This window comes from Gorilla gorilla, chromosome 10, assembly GCF_029281585.2.
Source record: "Gorilla gorilla gorilla isolate KB3781 chromosome 10, NHGRI_mGorGor1-v2.1_pri, whole genome shotgun sequence".
Lineage (NCBI taxonomy): Eukaryota > Metazoa > Chordata > Mammalia > Primates > Hominidae > Gorilla > Gorilla gorilla.
In genome coordinates, this window is record NC_073234.2 from 92,165,106 (window position 1) to 92,186,313 (window position 21,208).

Here is a 21,208-nt window from a genome sequence, read left to right on the forward strand (position 1 = left end):
TTATGATTTTTTTGTATTGTCTTTGTTATGTTTTGATATCAACATGATAGCCTCAAAACTGGTGGAGAATTGTTCTTTTTTTATGTTCTTTGAAAGGGTTTGGGTTAAACTGAAATTATTAACTACATGTTTATTAGATTTTGTAAAATCATTTTACCTGGAATTTGCTTTATGTTAAAGAATTTTGTAATATATAGTTTATTTGACTCAATTGTATATTTATATATTTTAGTGATTTGTCCATTTCTTTTCTTTTAAAATGTGCTACATTCTCTCTTGTTTTTTTAAACTCAGCTGCTGTGCCCCCCTCTCATTCCTGGTATTAATTAGAGATATTTTCTAATCTATTTTATTGGATTTTTCAAAGAAACAACTTTAGGTTTTATTAATTCTTTCTATTTTCACTTTCAGTATGTTCTATTTCCTTTTGTCTGCTTGTTTAGTTTTTTCTTTAGCTTATTAAATTGTTTAGTTTTCATTGATATTTTCTATTAGAAACATTTAAGTTTAAAAAGTAACATTTTGTATGCTACCTCAGCTGCATTCCATACAGAAGATTAAACTTCTTAATTGGGTTGCTCAAGTCACTGTATCATTACCAAATTTTTATCTGCTTGCAGCATCATTTATTGAGCGACCTATGGTAAAATCTTCTACTGTGTTGCTATATTTAGGAGTTTCTCTTTGTGGTTCAGTCAGTTTTTTGCTTTACATATTTTGGAGTTTCATTATTAAGTATGTATAAGTTTAGAATTCTTTCTAATGAATTGAACCTTGTATCAATATGCAGTGACTCATGGTAAAAAGCATTAGCAATGACTATTTATTTTAATTAGTATTGCTTTAAATAATTTATGGCCTTGAATTTTAGACATGTCTCTTGCAAATAGCATATAGGAATAAGCAAATCCTGAAGAGTGGACACTACATTTCTGAACCAGTTTACCTTTAGATTTTGTTTATTTATCATCTCTGGTCTCCATGGGGTTTTCTTACTAGCAGCTCAGCAACACATTTAAAATGATTCAGGTTTTTTTTGTTTTTTTGATACAGAGTTTTACTCTGTTGCCCAGGCTGGAGTGCAGTGGCGTGATCTTGGTTCAGGGCAAACTCTGCCTCCCAGGTTCAGGTGGCTCTTGTGCCTCAGACTCCCAAGTAGCTAGGATTACAGGCATGCGCCACCACACCTGGCTATTTTCTATTTTTAGTAGAGATGGGGTCTACAAAAACTAAAAAAATTAGCCGGGTGTGGTGGTACGTGCCTATAGTCCCAGCTACTCAGGAGGTTGAGGTAGTAGGACCCTTTGAGCCTAGGAGTTCAAGACTGCAGTAAGATATGATTATGCCACTGCACTCTGGCCTGGGTAACAGAATGAGACCTTGTCTCTATTAAAAAACTGTTTACTTAAGAACACATTTGTTACCATTGAGATTAAAAAACAACCAGTATGTTTCAGAGGATGTTAATCATTGTCCCTCAGATTTTCTTAATATACAGTGTGTCTTTTCAGGATGCAGTATTTAAAATGGAGGTTATATTTGTATACTATATGTAATTCATAAAAATGAAGGTTTTCTTTTATCTGAAATTTTCTGTTAGGATCTCTGAATTCTGTTTGATGTATTTATTACTTCTGGGATAAAACTATCCGTGTGTTGAATTATCTTTGTCATCTGTGTTCATACTTTTGTCTCTACTCTTTATTATTATCATTATTATTATTTTTTGAGATGGAGGTCTCACTATGTTGGCCAGGCTGGTCTTGAACTGCTGGGCTTAAGTGATCTTCTGGCTTTAGCCTCCTGAGTAGCTGGAATTACAGGTGCATGCCACCATGTCCAGTTTTTGTCTCTAATTATTGTTTTGAGTTTTCTTTTTTCCCTCATTTACTGATTGTCAGTCTTTTTATCCTCCTTGTGTTCATCTTTATAAATTTTTAGTTCATATATTGTATAATGGTTTTTGTTTGATCTCAGTCTGTTTTTTTTCTAGAATCACCCTTTTCATCTGGTTCTAATTGTTTTATGATCTTATGTTTAAGCTTTTATAGGATTTATATTTTAATTTAATTATGAAGCATCTTTGGTTAATTTGCCTTTGTCCTTAATTTGTCTTTGTCCAAATTTGCGGCTGCTTTCCATACTGGGTTATTTGCTTTGTGAATGCTGTGCACATTTTTTCTGGTTTATTATTTTTGTTTTGTTTTTAAGTACACTAGCATAGTTGTTATGCCATTTCTTTTCATCTTTCATCTTGCTCGTGATTGACCTGGGCAAATATATTCAGACTTTTATGTTTTCTCTGATATATTTTAGAGTAATCTTTAAAGTTTTTCCTGTCCTGTTTGGTACAAGGATATTGAAGGTATATGACTGCCTTCAGTGTTACAGTTTGGCTAAATTTCTATTCATTTTTATGTAGCCTAAGAAAAAGAGAGCTCAATTGTAAATTCTTGCTGAGAAACTTGGGTTTAGCTGTCTTAAGATCTTGCTGAAAGTTTTTCCTGAGGTTTTATTCTACGCAGCCTTAGAGATAGAATGATGTCGGAATTATCCCCCACGAGCCATCCCCTCAGTTTTGTTAAGTCACCTTATTAATGACAAGCCTTGGTATTTCTTGGTACTTAGTGGAAGCCGTGCAGTGGTATTCAGGGACTTATGTTCCTGAAGGGGTTTTCTTGACTTGTTCAAATTATCTACTCACCATTTCAATTATTTTTCTCCAATTGAGTGGGGCTGAGGAGTGGAGTATGTATTAGTCAGTTCAAGCTGCCATAATGATATACCAGAGACTGGGTGGTTCAACAACAGAAATTTGTTTTCTCACAGTTCTGGAGGCTGGTAGTTTGAGATCAGGGTGCCAGCAAGTTTGAGTTCTGCTGAGGGCGGTCTTTGTAGCTTGCAGATGATGACTTTCTTGCTGTGTTCTCACATGGTGAGGAGAAAGAGGAAGAAATCTCTCATTCTACTTTATATAAGGAAGGCTACGATCCTATTGGATTAGGCTCCCACCCTTATGACTTAATTTAAGCTTAATTGCTTCCTAAAGACCACATCTCCAGATGCAGTCAGATTGCAGGTGTTAGGGATTCAACATATGCATTGTGAGGAAACACAATTTAGTCCATAGCAAAGGGCCAGGGTGAAATGGGTGAGAATTCTCATCTACGGTTTTTCATACTGCTAGTACAGGTAGAGCAGGATTAGGAGCTACCTCAGGCAGCCTGCCTCGCCAGAATCATCATCTTTTTTGGCCTTCAGTTTTGAACTTTATGATACATGTGGTCTGTCACCTTTCTGAAGTTGTTGCCAGTATTTTGAGAGACACTTGGTTTGTTTGATTTACTGTTTTTAATTCATTTTGCTGAGTATTATGGTAAATAAATTTAGTGTATGAATTTCTATTTTTGAAAGAAAGCCTAGTTAGATAAATTTGTTTAAAAATAAAATAAGAGCTGCATTTCATAGCAGACATCAAGAAAACATCCAACTAGATTAAAGAATTAAATGTAAAAAATGATTCTATAAACATTTAAGTGAAAACATTGATGGTAAATACTTGTTTTATCTTTAATTGGAGGGCTGTTTAAACATAAAAGCAAAAATGTAAATTAAAACGATAAAATAGCAGGTATTTGCCTCTTAAATTGGCAGCATTTTTTCATTACTGCTAATGCAAATGTACTGATCAGTCGTGTTGTTAGTGGGGCTATAAATTGGTATATCTTGCTGGAAAATAGTATAAAAGTGTCTGTGTATATTTATATCTCAAGCCTTAAAAATGTTCATACCTAAATATATTGTTTCCATAGTATTTATTGGCATAGGAAATTGTGTTGAGCACTTTGGCGAGGCCGAATAGCATAGGTCATATGAGTCTGAGTTTTAATACTTGCTCTACCTCTAACTCACTCTGTAATCTTGGACAGTGTAGCTTCTGCTTCAGTCGTATCATCTGTAAAGTGGGGATAATAGCAGGATTTATCATAGGGTTCTTGTGCTTCTTAAATGGCACATAGTTGGTGATTAATATATTATTTTGTTAATAATTAGATACATTATGATACCAGTCATAATTAAAAATGCAGAATACCAAAATGAAGTTTAATTCTGGGTTGTAGAGTTCTTGTTTCTGTCTTTATGCTTTTTTTAGTGCTTTCTCATTTTCTCTAATAATAAAATTAATACTGAAAACAGCCATGTATTCATAGAGTGTGCCTATTTCCATTAATTTTTTTTTTTTTTTTTTCCGAGACTGAGTCTCACTCTGTTGTCCAGGCTGGAGTGCAGGGACATGATCTTGGCTCACTGCAAACTCCGCCTCCCAGGTTCAAGCAATTCTCCTGCCTCAGCCCCCTCAGTAGCTGGGATTACAGGTGCGTACCACCATTCCTGGCTAATTTTTGTATTTTTAGTAGAGACAGGGTTTTGCCATGTTGGCCAGGCTGGTCTCGAATTCCTGATCTCAGGTGATCCACCCGCCTCGGCCTCCCAAAGTGCTGGGATTACAGGTGTAAGCCACCGCATCCAGCCTATTTCAGTTAAGTTTTTAAAATTAGCTCGTCTAATCTATTGCTAAGGCTAAATTCAATCTATCATTTGAAGATACCTAATTTCTTTATCATTAAAGAGCAAGGAAAGACATTTTTAAAGTTCATTCAGTATTTAATTCCTTAATATACCTTTCAAATATGTAGTCATATGTTGAGCTGACCCCCTGCAAATTTAATCCAGGTCCTGAGAGTTTGACTTATTTATTTACATGTTACGTTGGCACCTTTTCAAAACTTGTGATAAATAAAAGTGCTGCCCCTGAGTAATGTCAAGCCTCAGCATTCTACACACTTTATTCTCCAGAATAAACAGCTGAAAGTTTGACTTCTTATTTACTCTCTGCTGGCTATACCGGTATATTTTGTGGAATAAGATTGGAAAAAGTTGGGGGAAAAGAGAGGATTGGAGAAAAAAGGAAAAGATAAGTCACTTTTGAATATGCCAGGTGATAATAACTAATCTTTTCTTCCGTCTTTTGTTTCTCCTGTATGTCAAGTGGCTATTGAGTGTTCTGGTATTTTCCAAACAAATATAGAATGATTTCATTCAAGAAGCTGTTCTTTTTCTATCTGTGCTTCATGAGAAATGTAAACAGTGGGTACACATGATAATGTCAAAAAGTCTTATGAAATTCTTGTATGATACTTGTATCTACATAAAATCTTACAAATGGTATTTGAGTATACCTGGTGTTTTGTGTCTCAGAAATGTATTGCTCTAGCGACATTGCTTTATTTTTTATAGTGTTATTTAAATTGTTTTTTGATAATTTACTTATGTTTATAAATGCCTAGTATATTTATGTTTTTATGAGATAGAAAAAATGTGAACATATAAACTATTTGTTTTAAGCAAGCTTATATTTTTTCTGAAATCAATTTCAGTGTGTTCAAAAAAAGGCAAAAGTGAGAATTTTTCTTTTTTGACTTTCCTATAGTTAAAAGCAATCTTTTAAATATACGAGTATGATATCTGTAATATTTGGTAGATGCATAAAGATTGCAGTGCATATACATAAAGTATATGTTAATAACTTTGAACATGAGAAATCTCTTCATTTTTGTCAAAAAATTAGTCATTTAAAAATTTTCATTGACTTTTTAATATATTCACTAACTTTTAAAGTGTCAGATAAGTCTGCGTGATTTAAAATTTATAAAGTAGTCACATTATTTTTACATGTAGTTATAAACATAATGCAGAACAGTTTGTATTTTTTTGACTGGTAGGTGTTTTGTAAAATTTTATAGATTATACGTTTATATATAATAGTAATTCATTTATCATTGCTTCTTTAGATTCCTTAACCTTAGGCACATCTCAACTTTTTATTTATCCATCTTCCATTCCTTGCCAATAGTGTTGCACTTTTCTACAATTTTGGAAAATCTTGGAAATCAGATCCAGGGATTATTAAAGCAACAGAAGAGCAAAAGAAAAAGGTAGAAAAATACCAACTAAGTCACTTGTGTTTAACTGCCAGATTATCAGTATTTATAGCAGACATTAGAGGACAGAGGAATTAACTATCGTTTAGAATGTAAAGAAGTTTTAAGCTAAATTGAGATTATGTATCTTTTATTTGGTGCTCATCCTTGGTGCTCTTGTGATGCCTGTCCATAACACTTCCATGACATTTTATAATTTCATGTTTCTCTCCCTTACAAGACTGCTGTGATTGCTTTGAGGGGTGAATACGGTGTCTTAAACATCTCTGTAAATCTCCAGGAAATAATTTGCATTCAGTAGATGTTTGCTGAATGACTATGTAAACTAGAAGGTTAATAAATTGGTTGATAGTGCAGGTACACCATCCCAGTAGCTAAAATATTTGTATATACCATCCAGGGCATCCCTTTTTTATAATGCAGGTAATTAGGAAACCAATTTTATAATCTTAACAATGTTGTGTATTTAGAGAACTGGACTAGAAGCATTTTAGATTATTTTAAGAGCTGTTTTATTTAGTCTCTAAAAACAAGACAAATTTTGATAAGTTATTCCAGTCCACAATTGACTAAGACAGTGGCAGATTCTTATGGTCTAATCCCCTTTTTTCTGGGCAGCATAGAGATTGCTACCCTGTATTCTTCTTGCAATGAAATAGCAGTAAATAAAAGATTTTATTTCTCTTTTTGAACTCGAAACATCAGTAAATTAAAGATGAAAATCATGTTTATTGATTCATAGTGGTGGCAAAAGAGTTGGTGAGCATTGTTCAGTTTTGAATTAAATATTATTTTTTTAATTCACAGACAATAGTTGAACTTGCAGAGACAGGAAGTCTGGACCTCAGTATATTCTGCAGTACCTGTTTGGTAGTATTTTCTTCTTTGTTCTTCCCTCCCTTCTCTTCCTCCTGACAGTGGCATAGCATAGCGGCTATGGGGTGTGGGGAAAAGGAATAATTACTTTCAGTGAACACATTCCCTGCTTCTTGGTATAAGAGGAAAGATGGTTAAAGGATGTCTGCTTCCCAAGGCGCTTATTCCTCGATGGTAGGCCTTGACTGTACTTTTGATTCAGAGGTGCCATTTATTTGTATTCGTTCTCTTTCTCTTTTCTCGCTTAAAATGTTAATAAATTAAAAACTAAGTAATAAAGTATTTCAGATCAAAGATTTATAATGATTCCCTAATAGATTGTTTTCTTTACTACATTTTAAGAAAATTTATACTTGTATTTAAAAGCCACATGGGAAAATCCATTAGATAACTGTTAAGACAACATGGCCTCTAAACAAGTTCAATTTGAGTAGGTGTTTTTTTTTGTTTTGTTTTGTATCAGAATGTTTATGTAACTTTGAACACTGTTTTATCATAGATTTTTAAGGTGGTCATCCTCATCCAGGTCATAGGTAAAGATATATATGAAATTACTAGTATTTATTAATAGAGTCAGGTATAGCACTATTGAGATTGTTTATTATTATAGACATTAATTTTCTGTAGGATAATACTCTTATGTTTAAATTATTTTTCACTTAGTTTTTATAATTAGTATTTGTGAAAAATATATATACTGCCACAGTGCTTAAATTATGTTTTTCTACATTGAAAATTGAAATATTCCAAAGTCATACATAAAACTAAATGCTCTTTTATACTTATACACTGCAAGTGAGCTCATGACTTAACATCTGATTAATAATAAAGTCATTGACTTCATTTAGGATTATGGAATGAATTTTTGAAACAGTTCTAATTCTGCAAATTCTTTATTACACTTAATATTCTTTGACCAGTTATGATTTTGAATATTCAAAATATATACAGCTTCATGTTTGGTAGCAACTTTAGGATACCGACCAGATTCTTTTATATATTCCGGCATTCTGAAAACAGTTTTTGTTTCTGTGCTTTACAATGGGTAATTTACAAAATTGATATTCTTTTTCTTAATATTTATAATGTTTTAATACACTGCTGTTCTGTGGAAATATACTGTTCCACAAAGTATGCAGTGCTGATGTACTTGCCATATGGCAAACAAATTATATAGTCATTCAATACAGATAGCAGTTTCATTGTCAAATACATATTTGATGGCAAGAATAAGACTAATTTTGTCATCGTAGCATAAATGTTTTATTATATATTATTTATAAGCCACATACTTCTTGTTGTAAAGAAGATTTCCTATTATAAAATCTTGCAGATCAGCAGAGGTAGTTGTCATTATATGGGTATGCTTCACTTTGGTAAGTAGACAAGTCCCTAAGGCTTGTAGATCAGAGCTTTCTTAAAAACGAAAGCTTTGTTGATTGCAGCCCTGCACTCCAGCCTGGGCCACAGAGTGAAACCCTGTCTCAAAAAAAGAAAAAAGAAAAAAAAAAGGATTACTTTGTAAGTGATCCAAGGAACCTTGAGACCAAGTCACGCCTTAACCAGTTAGTCTGTTTTTCAGATTTTTGACAGTGTTGCAGCTGAGGGGTGGAAGTGGGGTTAGAAGTTGTTTGAATATCCTGCTGCCTTCTCCTAAGTAGATTTAGTCTAACAACTGTGGTGAAGAATAACTTACCCTTTTCTTTATCCCACAGATAATTTTGGTAGATGTAAGAACTGTGTATTCACTGTGCCTTTTCCTTGGTACCTCAAAATAGTGTGTAACCTTATGCAAACTAATGGAGAAATGGCAGTGCTTTTGTTGAAACACTGAAGTATATTTATAAATTTTTTTCTGGCAAGAGTTAATAACTGCAGCTCTTTTATCATATATCTAGCATTAGGACTGCCAGCCCTTTGAAGATCACCAATGAGTTCTTGTATTCACTTGGCTGATTTAGAGTAATGTAGGTTTTAAAAACCATTTCAGAATGCTTGAAAAACAGACATCATAAGCATGAATTCTTTATTGCCTGTCAATAGCTGAATAATGAATTATATGGGTTTTTTTTTGCAAGAAATAGTGACTTCTTAAGCATGTTCTGCATTCTTAGATATGGTCATTTCAGCAGGAGAAATGCTGTACCTTAATCTGAGATCTCAGAAGGCACTTTACTGAAGAGAAATAGATGTGTACATATTGGTTTTTGCTGGATTTGTTAATTTGGGGAAGACAAATATTTTATTGATGATTTTGAATTTTAAGAGCTTTTTAAATTCACTTTTAGCCTGACCTTCCTAGTAAGGAATAATTTTATTTTATTGAAAAACACCAATATCATGACCGTTAATCATAATGGAACATCATTTAGAAGACTGGAGATTGATATGTTTTTATTACTCAGAAATTTGAGGGATGTGAATTAAACATAGCATCATTCATCAAATCAAATTGGTAATTCTTAGCTTTTGTAAATTGGTGGTTCAGTTCCATTCTTAAGAGCATATTTTCTAGAGTAGCCTCATTCTTTTATTCTTTGTTTTTGCAGTTGAAATTTTATTAAACAATAGTGACTTTTGGTTTCATTCATTTGGAAACCTTGATATAATCTTGTTTAAAAAATATAGTTTTATTTTTTTATAATTATATTTTGAGAAAATAAATATTCAGCTTTTCTCTCTTACTACAATGCCTTTCATAATCCTTTAACATGCCTATTAACAGATACGAAAACCGGTGAGGTCCAAACATTGTGGTGTGTGCAACCGCTGTATAGCAAAATTTGATCATCATTGCCCATGGGTGGGTAACTGTGTAGGTAAGTTGTATTAGTAATTTCTTCTGTATCATTCATTTAAGTTACTTTAGGTAATGAATAAAGTATAATATTAAAGTAGGCAATAGAAAGTTTATTACTCCACGCTTCATTTTCTCAGTTATCTTCTGGTTGACAACACAGCAACTCAGGTGAGAGAGGGAGGGAAAAAAATTAAAAAATTAGTGGCTGATACCTTTTCTCTGTCAGTTCTATCTGGTGCCTACTCTTGATAAGGAGGCAAAATTTTTTTTTCTAGTTAAACTAGAGAGATGAAGGCGGTAATATTTGAAATGATATTATGTGCAGAGGCAGAGAGGAATGACAGATAAGAACTGCACACACATCAGTGTTCAAGAATGGTATAGTCTAAGGAGAGAAACTACATGGTTTGAGAGATGCCCCAGAGATTTTATGAGGTGACAGGAAACATTACAAAGATTGTGTACCTCTGTTGAAGAGAAACCTTTGGATTGTAAAGTTTATAAAAGTAAAGATAAAATAGGGCTATTTTAAACCTCACAAAGAATAGGATTAGAGGTCAGAATTGTGATTTATTTAGTTCTTTGGGACTTGAACACCATTGTCATCATTATATCTTTGTGTGTAATTGTAAGCATTCTTATTTAAGATTTTTATTAAAACATTTTTCCTGAAAACCACTTTATAAAATAATGAATGTATGTGTGATTATCATCAAAATTGTAGCACACCTTTCATGGCATACCTCTCAAAGGTGCATTACCCGTTGTTTTTTTCTTAGCTGAGAAACCTTGCTTCTGTGTCGTTCTTCAGGTGCAGGCAACCATAGATATTTTATGGGCTACCTATTCTTCTTGCTTTTTATGATCTGCTGGATGATTTATGGTTGTATATCTTGTGAGTACAATTAGTTTTCGGTCTTTTTAAAACAAATTTCTGCATACTTAGATTATACTTACCACACTAACAAATTACTATAATGACAAAGGTCGTTTAACTAAAATTATGGTTTGGACACCTTATGAAGCACAAAAGGGAAAAAAGATATAGCTCTATCAATTATGTCCAATATACAGTGTAAGCAAACAGTTAGCAGTTAACCACCTTTTAATACTTGTGTCCTCTGAAAAACATGTTGGTTTAATAGGCTTTGAGAAGCTTCTGGGTGAAATACATCAACATTTTCCACATCATGTGCTTGCTTTACTATAGTAGCTTATAGATTAAGTGATTGTCCTAGTTCTGTTTCTTACCAAGCAGTTGGGAAAATATACTTAAATTTGCAGAGAATTTGAAATATTTTGAAAAGTAAGGTATAATTATTGCCTATTAGAGAATATTAGTAAATATCAGAAGTTACCTTTTTAAGAATAAGTTGTTATTCCATCATGTGGGTTTTATACCTTAAAGGAAATGATAGATTTTTGTTGCATTGAGAATGCAATCTGGAAAGAGTTTAAGTGGATACATCACTTATGATGCCTCAGGGCTTGGTGGTGCTTAGCATAAAGATGTATTAGATCCTGGTTTAAATACAAGTCTTGGAAGGATGATTTTCTAGTCTTCCTGCCCCACAGATAGTAAAAATAATCAGTGTTATTGCCCTAATGAACCAAAGGAGGTTACCACCTGAGTTAAAGATTAATAGGAAGATTTGGTCAAAGAACTTGACCTAATTTCTGGCCCAGCACACCTGAGGAGAACACTTTCTTGCCAACAACAGCAGTACTTTATAGCAACTCTCCTACAGCAGGAGATTTTGTATTAGGAAAGGCCTACCTCGGCTGGGCGTGGTGGCTCATTGCCTATAATCCCAAAACTTTGGGAGGCAGAGGCAGGTGGGCCAGTTGAGGCTAGGAGTTTGAGACCAGCCTGGGCAACGTAGGGAGAGAGACCCCATCTCTACAAAAAATATAAAAATTAGCCCGGTGTGGTAGCGCATGCCTGTAGTCCCAGCTACTCAGGTGGCTGAGGTGGGAGGATTGCTTGGGTCCAGGAGGTCGAGGTTGCAGTGAGCCTTGATTGAGCCACTGCACTCCAGCCTGGGTGACAGAGCGAGACCTTGTCTGGGAAAAAAAAAGCCCGTGTCACCATCCTATTATGTTATATGCCCTCTTTCAAAAAAATCTCTTTCATATATCCTCCCATCTTTGTGTAAAGAAAATGTTTTTCTAAGTATTGTGTGATGCACTACCAATCAAATAAAATTGTTTATTCTGAAGATACAGTGATTTTTTTTTTAAGATTGGCTGCTCCTTTTCCATTTCTATGTTTTTTTGCTGAGATATAATAGGGTTATTTAAGAGTATAAAGACATTTGCTATTGAATGTCATCAGTTAAATCTAGACTGTTTGACTATGTTTTCTAAATGGTGCCAGCACAAATGCCTATATGAGGTGCTTGGATGATTATTGAGTAAATACGAGTACTTCTGTTCTGGCTTTAGACTGGGGACTCCACTGTGAGACCACTTATACCAAGGATGGATTTTGGACATACATTACTCAGATTGCGACGTGTTCACCTTGGATGTTTTGGATGTTCCTGAACAGTGTTTTCCACTTCATGTGGGTGGCTGTATTACTCATGTGTCAGATGTACCAGGTATGTGCAAAGGCATTCTTTTTAGTGCACTAAGTGAAAACTCTTCCATCCTTGCATAAAAGATAATAATATATTCTCTTCCTAACCACTCCTGCTCTTCAAATATTCATTTTATTTTTCAATTTAGTTTTCCTTTCTACCTCACTCTTTTGCCCCTTCCTCTTCTCATATTGTGAACTTTTGAATTTTAGTACTTATCTCAACAGAAATTTTAATCTGTTATTCCTGACTTAAATACATCCAGTTGAGTATGTGTGAGCTCAGATTGATGATGACATTAATTTTGTGTTTTTAATGGTATTTTTATTCACAAATACTAATATTTATTCAAAAGCCTTTTTTTAATTTTTAAAATCTCATTCTCAGAGAGGCTGATAGGGAGGTTGTCTTTGCATGAATAGCGCCTGTCCATGCACAATGTCAAGTAACCTGTCTTTAAATATTTTTCACATTTAACTGGCTACTTTTCACAGTCAAATGATACCACGTAAACTAGTTCTGATGATCTCCTGATGGAAAACCAAAAACAGACTTCATTGTTTTTATCTTTATCCTAGTTTTCTTCAAATTAATTTTTTTACATTAAGTATTTAGAAAGAATAATGGTTTGCAGCCTGGCATGGTGGCTTACACCTGTAATCCCAGCACTTGGAAGCCGAGGTGGGCAGATCACTTGAGCCCAAGAGTTTGAGATCAGCCTGGGCAACATGATGAAACCCTATCTCTACAAAAAAAAAAAAAAAAAAAAAACCCAACAAAAAAAAGAAAATTAGCCGGGCATGGTGCGTGCACCTGTAATCCCAGCTGCTGGTGGGGTGGGGGTTTTGGGGTGGGGGGAGGTGGCGGGGGTGGGATCACTTGAGCCCGCCCAAAAGGGAGCTGAGAATTCGCCATTGCATTTTAGCCTGGGTGACAGGGCAAGGTCCTGTCTCAAAAAAAAAACAAGAATAATGGTTTGCTTTTTCTTTCCTCTTAGATATCATGTTTAGGTATTACTACAAATGAAAGAATGAATGCCAGGAGATACAAGCACTTTAAAGTCACAACAACGTCTATTGAAAGCCCATTCAAGTATGTACATATTTATAAATTTAATATTTTACCTGGTCATAAAAATTTTCTTACTAACCAGACTCTTTTACTTAGTGATATGTAAAATAGCTTTTAAACCTTTTTAAGATTTCTGTAGAAATAGCATCAGTTCACCATAATAACAACAAAACAGAATTCATCACATTAACTGTATATAATAAGGTTGTGATATCTCCTTATATTTTTTTTCTTTTTAATTTTAAATTTGTATTCAGTCTGGTGCTTAGAAATAGTAGGGTCCTAAGTATATGAAATATTTAAAACTTTTGAGTTTTACTGAAGTTATTACCAACTCTTCAGCTTTTGTGGTGCTGTCAATTATGGCATACTTCTGGAAAGCAAGCAGACCTTTAAATAAAAACAGAGTTAGTTGGGTAGTTTTGAGAATTCTCCCATAGGTACAAAAATTATATAAGGCACAAAACTGACTGCTTTTCTTTTCTTTTTTTTTAGACAGAGTCTTGCTCTGTCACCCAGGCTGGAGTGTAGTGGCATGATCTCGGCTCACTGCTACCTCCACCTCCTGGGTTTAAGCACTTCTCTGCCTCAGCCTCCTGAGTAGCTGGGATTACAGGCATGCACCACGCCCAGCTAGTTTTTGTATTTTTAGTAAAGATGGGGTTTCACCATCTTGGCCAGGCTGGTCCTGATCTCCTGACCTCATGATCCACCCGCCTCGGCCTCCCAAAGTGCTAGGATTACTTACCGACGTGAACCACTGGTGCGCACCCGGCCAAACTGACTGCTTTTCTAAAGGTGTTACTGGAGTACTAAAATTTCATGAACTTATCCTTGACGTTTCTTTTTTAAGTTGTTATCCTTAGGTTCACTGCCAGATTCATGCTATTTATAATTATTTTGTCTTTTACTTTTTTTCTGTTTTAGAGATAGTTTGTCTCCTGCCAAAGAGCCACTAATTAAAGGTTTTTATCAAAAATTGCATATGGAGCCAGGCATGTTGGTGCATGTCTGTAGTCCTAGCTACTTGGGAGGCTGAGGTGAGAGGATTGCTTGAGCCCAGAGTTCGAGGCCAGGCCAGGCAACATAGTTAAGACCTCATCTCTAAAAATAAAAATAAAAATGCATATAACACAGAAAGTATATGCACATTTGAATAAATTTAAAATATAATTGTGTAAGTCTTTAAATTGGCAAAAGAAAAAATCATTGTTGGCAGAGCAGTGGAGAAACATGAAGGCATATATATTTTATAGAGTTATGAATTGGTTCCTTCTTGCAAGTAACCTGAGTTTTTAAGTTTAGAAAAAAATATATTTAACACGAAAATTATATTGAATTCATGTATTAAATCATTTGTACTGACTGACGTGTTTTCTTTTTGGGGTGCCGTTTTTAGCCACGGATGTGTAAGGAATATTATAGACTTCTTTGAATTTCGATGCTGTGGCCTCTTTCGTCCTGTTATCGTGGACTGGACCAGGCAGTATACAATAGAATATGACCAAATATCAGGATCTGGGTACCAGCTGGTGTAGCGACATCTTTATCCTATGAAGCATATTGCTGAGTGGTGCCTGAAAATTGTGTCTGTCCGTGTCTCTCTCACACTCGAATCCACATCCTTTGAACAAGAGCATGCTATGTGTAGGGCTAATGGTGAATTTTACAGTCTTTTTTTCAACACTTTTATTAACAAAAGTAAACATGGACAGAACACACTGCCATTTCTGGGAAGAGTAAAGATGATAAAAAATAATTTTAATGGTTCTTAATGTGGAAATTCACAACATACTCAACTTTTGGGTTTTGTTCTCACAGTATTTTTCACAAAAAAAGGGTAAACTTATTCTATTGACAGACATGGTGTACTGATCAGAAGTGTTCAGTTTTAACTAAAACTAAATTTATGTTATTTGGCTAAATGTTATGATGCAGTCTAGTACGAGTATTGCATCTAATTCCAGGAGCATTGTTTTAAGTTGATTGACTAGTATTATGTACATTTTAGAATGTACACATAAATACTGTGATGAAAATCATGTGGTTGGGATCTACTGTGATGTTGTCTTCAAAGGCAGGAGAAAATAATGTTCACAATAAAATGTGCTAACAATGTTTTGTTTCTATCAGCTGTTGCAATGCTGATATATTTCTAGTTCAGTGAAATAATTTGTAGTAACCTTACTCTGAGGTTTTACGGTCTGATAATGAAGCACTTGCATGAGTATAGTAAGTCATGTTATTTTGTTCAAATTTAAAAGGCCTACTAATTGCATGACACACCACATAGAATGTATACTAGCAGATACTATCCAGTGAAGCATAAATTAGAATTTAATTTGATGTTCAAAAACAGTTCCATTTTTAAGGGTTAAGGTGGTATTTTCAAGAAAAGGCAGAACAAATAATGCAAAATTCTCAGTAATAGTGATACATGGATATACTTCTTTTTAAATTCTCAGCTGCAAAATAATTGTAGACAAAATAATGGCATTTAACTAAAGATGGAGCATGATCTGTGTACATAGCACATGTGAATAAAAGAAAAGCTGACAGTATATTCTGGTTTCAATAAAATGACCTATCAGAAAGTAGAATTTCATCCCCAAGAGTATTTCAGTTTATCCAATATTGAGCAAGTTCTGAAACAGTTTTAGAAAAGATTTTCTTTTTGTTAAATGTGATGCACTGATCAGTTTTTGTCACAGCATTTTCATACCTTCATGGTGGACTACTAGTCACTGCTTCCATAAATATTGTTTACAGGGTGAGATTTGGTTTATTCATCTTAAGTGCTGTAGCAAACTGTGGTTCGAGCAACCTGTGGGAAATCTGTGAGAGGGAATGGGGTGGGAGATGTGGGGGAATGGTGGTCAGACTGATGACAGATCCTAGACCAATGTAAAGAATGTGTATCTGTATATAAATAATTTATCAAATAGTTTTCTTTGTGTCTGTGTTAGTGTTTTTAAAGCTGCTCATTTCATTTTGTCCAACCAAAAAGAAAAGGGAGATAACTAATGAGCTTCTAGTGATGTTCAAAATTGCTGTTAATAGGCATTATACCCTGCAAGTTCACTGCATGTCTGATGCTTGGTAAAACTAGTCTTCCCTGTAAAATGCAGATTACAGGTATTAAAGCAATCTAGTGGTATACCCGCCCCTTGCCTTAGTAAGAGGAGCAGTGAAATGTATATAGTTGATGTTCAGTATTTCCAAGTACCATTTTTATATAGTAGCTTATTTGACCATAAGTCACACATCAAAAAAAGATTACCCTTAGTGTATGTGTTTTAATATTAGAAAATTGGCATATGTACTTTATTTTTGAAAAGGGAAGAGATGGGTGTGGGGTGGCAATAGCATTGTGCCATTTTGTCATAGAATGTAAAAATTGGTTAACTTTACAAACGTCAGCTAGTTTTGACTACTAATTGGGGGAAATTTTAGATAATTTTTAAATTCAAAGTTATTTATAAAATGCTAGAATTTGTTTTAATTTTTTGTATTTTGAGCCACTTCACATGAAGACTCAGTTGCATTTTTATCAAATACATTTTTATCAACAGTTAAAAACTATGGTGGTTTTTTCAGAGTTTGGCTAAGAATGTTGTTACCATCTTCTTCGTTTGTGGTACAATATTTTCAGTGCAAAAGAGATGTCATTCAGTTAAAAAGACAAACCTCTAGATGTGTAATTACATGGAAAATACTAGCAATGTGAATGCTTTTGTAGTAACCATCTTGTAGTACCTGTGAAATCTATAACTCAGAAATGGTCAGATGGTCAGGAGCCAGCTATGCAGCAGTATACCATCTATTTAATTATTTTGTAGGTCCTGTGTGTGGAACCAACTATAAACCCAGTTCCAAAGTTGTGTATGATGGTGAACCTTTGGGAATAGTTCTTATCAACTTAATTGGATACTTTTATCAAATAGGAACTTAATTATCAGCACTGAACATGAATTACTTCTTTGGAGTTTTTTTCATTCATATTTTTGTTGTTTCCAGGAGTTTATTTGATATTAATGGGCGTAAAACAGCATCATTGTACTTAAGCTATGGATGTTTTTATTTTATATTTTCTTTATTTATAACTGTGCCAAGTATTATTTTGCTACTTACCGTGTTATTCTGTGGAAAGAAAAACCTGTAAAGTGTTTAATAAATTAGCCCTCCTTACATAAATTAAATGTCAAAATTTTGTAAAATATTAATCAGAATAAATACTGACTCTTAAGTGTGTGCTTATGATTTCACTCAATTTACTTCAGGAAATTGATGAAATGTGATAGTGGTACCTATGATATGAAAAGATTATACATTTATATCCTGGTTAACTAGGAGTCAAGTGGCATAAGACTGTAGGAATTTGGAAACATAAAAGATGGTGTTAGTATTCTAAAAAAAAAAAAAAAAAAAAAATTCCAGTCCTGTGTGTATGCATGTGTGTGTGTGTGTGTAATTTTTTTTTAAATAAAGATAATAAATTTTTTAAGAATTTTTGAATTCCATGTAGTTAATTAGGATCCTCAGGGACTTTATGAATCTCCAAGTTTTAAATATGTCTAAAGATACTAAAGAAAAATATTGCAAAATGTACTATATAAAGAAAAATACTGCAGAATGAAACCTACCAAACGTTGATCTCAGTTACTTGAGAAGATATGCGTGGCAGAGAGAACTTCTTTATTTGGGACTTTAAAAGGCAAAAATTATTAAGGAACTTTTTCCTGTTGTTCCAGTGGTTGTTAATGGTTTGAGAACCCAGTGGTATTAAACAGGAATATTTTCAAATTGGACTAATACTCTATCCATAATTTTAGTCTGGAGTTCAAGTAACAATATCTTGAACAACTGTATAAAGCCACTAGTTTTCATTCCACCCAATTATTTTCCTCCTCATTGTCTACTTTTTATCTCTCCTAGTCCTTGCTAGATTGATATATCATACCTGATATGGATGTCTGAGTCTAGGAGTTTTTAGACATAATTGGAAACAAGTGGTATATACCAGGACAGAAAATCTTAACATCTTGTCAGAAAGTAAAGTGCTTGTTATCAGAGTTTTCTATTAAATATATTTATGTGACTTAAAATAGAAAAAGTAGATTGAGCATTCAGAATATTTTTTGGTCTGTGTCAGCTAAGTCAGAAACTCAAGGAAACCAGATATGCCTCTTAGAAAACTCTTGCCTTTGAATTGGATATGAATGTTTTACCCAGGTAAATTTTTGCTAAAACTGTCACTCATTTACTAGGACTAACAAATATTTTTAATAGATGGCAATGTTTTTAGATTGTTTCCATTCAAAGCATCAGAAAGTCCCATTGTTGCCGCTGCTGCTTGGATCTGTAGGTTTACAGTTTTCATCAAAATTTGGAAGATTTTCAGTTACTCTTTCTTCAATTATTTTTCCTCCCCTCCTTTCAGGAAACTCCCATTTCACATGTGTTAGGCCACTTGAGATTGTCTTCCAACTCATTGATCGATCCTCCGTTGGCTTTTAAGATTCTTTTTCCCAGTGTTTGTTTTAGATAGTTTGTCTTAGTTGACTATTTTTTTTTTTTTTTTTGCAATGTGTAGTCAATATCATTCAGTTTATTTTCATCTCATTTTGTTTTCACCTACAATGTTTGATTTGGACCTTTTAAAGTATCTTCAGTATCTTAACTTTTTGAAAACATGTAGTTCTAATAACTTTTAATGTCCTTACCTGCTAACATTTACATTTGTCAGTTCTGAGTTAGTTTTGATATTTTTTTTCCTCATTCTTGCGTGCCTGGTAATTTTTTATTGGATGCCAAACACTATGAATCGGGTGCCTGATATTTTTGTGTTTCTATAAACTCTTGAGCTTTATTCAGGATGCAGTTAAGTTACTTGGAAACTTTGATCCTTTGAGGTCTTGCTTTTAAGATTTGTTAGGCAAGACCAAAGCATTGCTCTTACTGAGGTAAGAGCCTTCTCTGTACTCTATCCAAAACCGCAAGGAGTCATGTTTCCCAGTCTTGGTAGTGGAACAGGCACTATTCCTATTCCATGTGCGCACCAGACACTGTTTGCTCCACGTCTTTTGGATGGCTCTTTCCCTGGCCTTAGTCACCTAACATGCATGTTCTATCAGAATTCAGCTGAAGACGTGCATGGTGGGGTGGTGTTCTGTATAATCCTAAAGTTTGCTCTCTCTAATCCTTTCCAGTCCTGCAAACTCTAGCCACCTGGATCTCCCTGGACTCTTTGCTCTGTCTTAACTTATGGTGGCTTCTAGCTCTCCCTGTGTTCTTCTTCTTTGTACTACAGCTTAGAAGCTCAAAGCAGTAAGCTTTGGTAGTTGCTAAGACTGATCTCATTTTTTCCCCCATAAATTGCCTTTGTTGCCTATAATGTGCAGTGTCTTGAACATTTTTTCATGTAATTTGTCTTGTTTACAGTAAGACAATAAATCTGGTCCCTGTTACTACATTTTGGCTATAAGTGGAAGTCTGAATTAAAATTTAAAAAATTTTTTTTAATTTCTAATACAAAATATTGATTGATAGAGACAACTGTCATAAGCAAAAGCTCTTTGGAGTCCTCAATAATTTAAGAATATTAAGGGGTCCTGAGATCAAACTGTTTGGAAACCACAGGTTCAGAACATTTCCCAAGATGTTAATGGTTCCATGGACAACTAATTCAGTGTAAGGCTCTCTTCAAATTAAAAGACTTCAACCATAGGCTCTCAAGGCCTTCAGTAGCTAGTGTGCAGTGTCAGCATACAGGTCTGTCTCATTTCTGTAACACTCCCTAAAGTTACTTGATTGACAAGACTTTTTTGGCACTAGAGTTGCCAGCAGTCCTCCTTAAATATACCAAACCAATATAAGGGGGGTAGTTTTTAAAATACATGTTTTGTGACATGCAGCACTTTAATATTGCATTCGGATTACTTTGGGGTTACTGACTTACATCCAAATGACCAAGTGATTCCTCCCAAAACAGTCTGGCCCAAAGCCAGTTTCCTTTTTCTACTCCTGGAACCACTGGAAACTAATCTCACAGTGTTGGAGTAGCTATTTTGCCATGGCTCTCAATAAGAATGATTTAAAATATGAATGGATATCTTGTTTTATTTTACCAGACAGAAATCTCAAATTACCAGTCACCTGGAAACTTCATTTACATTGTTTTTCCTCTTGAATATCTACTAGCAACTCCAGTAGAGTTTGGGAAACATGGTAGGAATGCTAACAAACTACCCCAAAATTTGGTGGTCTAAAACATTTTTGTTCGTAGATCTGCAATTTGGTCAGGGCATAACAGGAATAGCTCACTTTGCTCCACCTGGGATCAGCTGGGATGGCTCAAAGACCAGAGACTAGAATAATATGAAGGCTGCCTCACTCACATGCCTGATGGTTGATACTGGCTGTTGCATGAGATCTCAGCTGAGGCCTTAGCGGTAATGCCTACATGTGGTTTCCTCATGTAGTCAGGGCTTCCTCAGAACATGGTGGCTGAATTCCAAGAGTAATCATCCTAAGAGGAAGAGGTGGGCAAAAGCTGTATTGTCTTTTCTAACCTAGCCTTATCCAAAATAAATACTAAGAATGAGTCACTAAGGTGAGCCTTTATTCAAAGAGAGGGGAATTAGACTATCAATCATTTGATGGGAAGGTCAAAGAATTTGTGGACATGTTCTACCACATACAGAATCAGAAGTTATTCCATAACTCCTCTCCTTCAGCCTCTTTGATTGCCAATTATTTCCTAGACTGCTTAACTACCTCTCCTGCCCCACCATGATGGAACTGGTATGCCTCATAAAACACCTGAAGTTGCTCAAGGCTATGATGTGAAATAAGCACCCAGTACACCCTCCACCAAC

At 34.5% G+C, this 21,208-nt stretch overlaps 1 protein-coding gene across 2 annotated transcripts in view; it reads left to right on the top strand.

The window, feature by feature from the left end:
• The window catches only part of ZDHHC17 (zDHHC palmitoyltransferase 17), an 89,697-nt gene extending 72,120 nt beyond the window's left edge, over window positions 1–17,577 (top strand). For both annotated transcript variants that reach the window (XM_019039007.4, XM_004053604.4), the window contains 7 exons: window positions 5,872–5,996; window positions 6,810–6,872; window positions 9,604–9,697; window positions 10,490–10,573; window positions 12,124–12,281; window positions 13,258–13,352; window positions 14,731–17,577. In XM_019039007.4, the coding sequence (XP_018894552.2) occupies window positions 5,872–5,996; window positions 6,810–6,872; window positions 9,604–9,697; window positions 10,490–10,573; window positions 12,124–12,281; window positions 13,258–13,352; window positions 14,731–14,869 (758 nt within the window). In that variant the 3' untranslated portion in view covers window positions 14,870–17,577. The remainder of the gene's footprint in view (window positions 1–5,871; window positions 5,997–6,809; window positions 6,873–9,603; window positions 9,698–10,489; window positions 10,574–12,123; window positions 12,282–13,257; window positions 13,353–14,730) is intronic.
• Window positions 17,578–21,208: the final 3,631 nt, after the last annotated feature.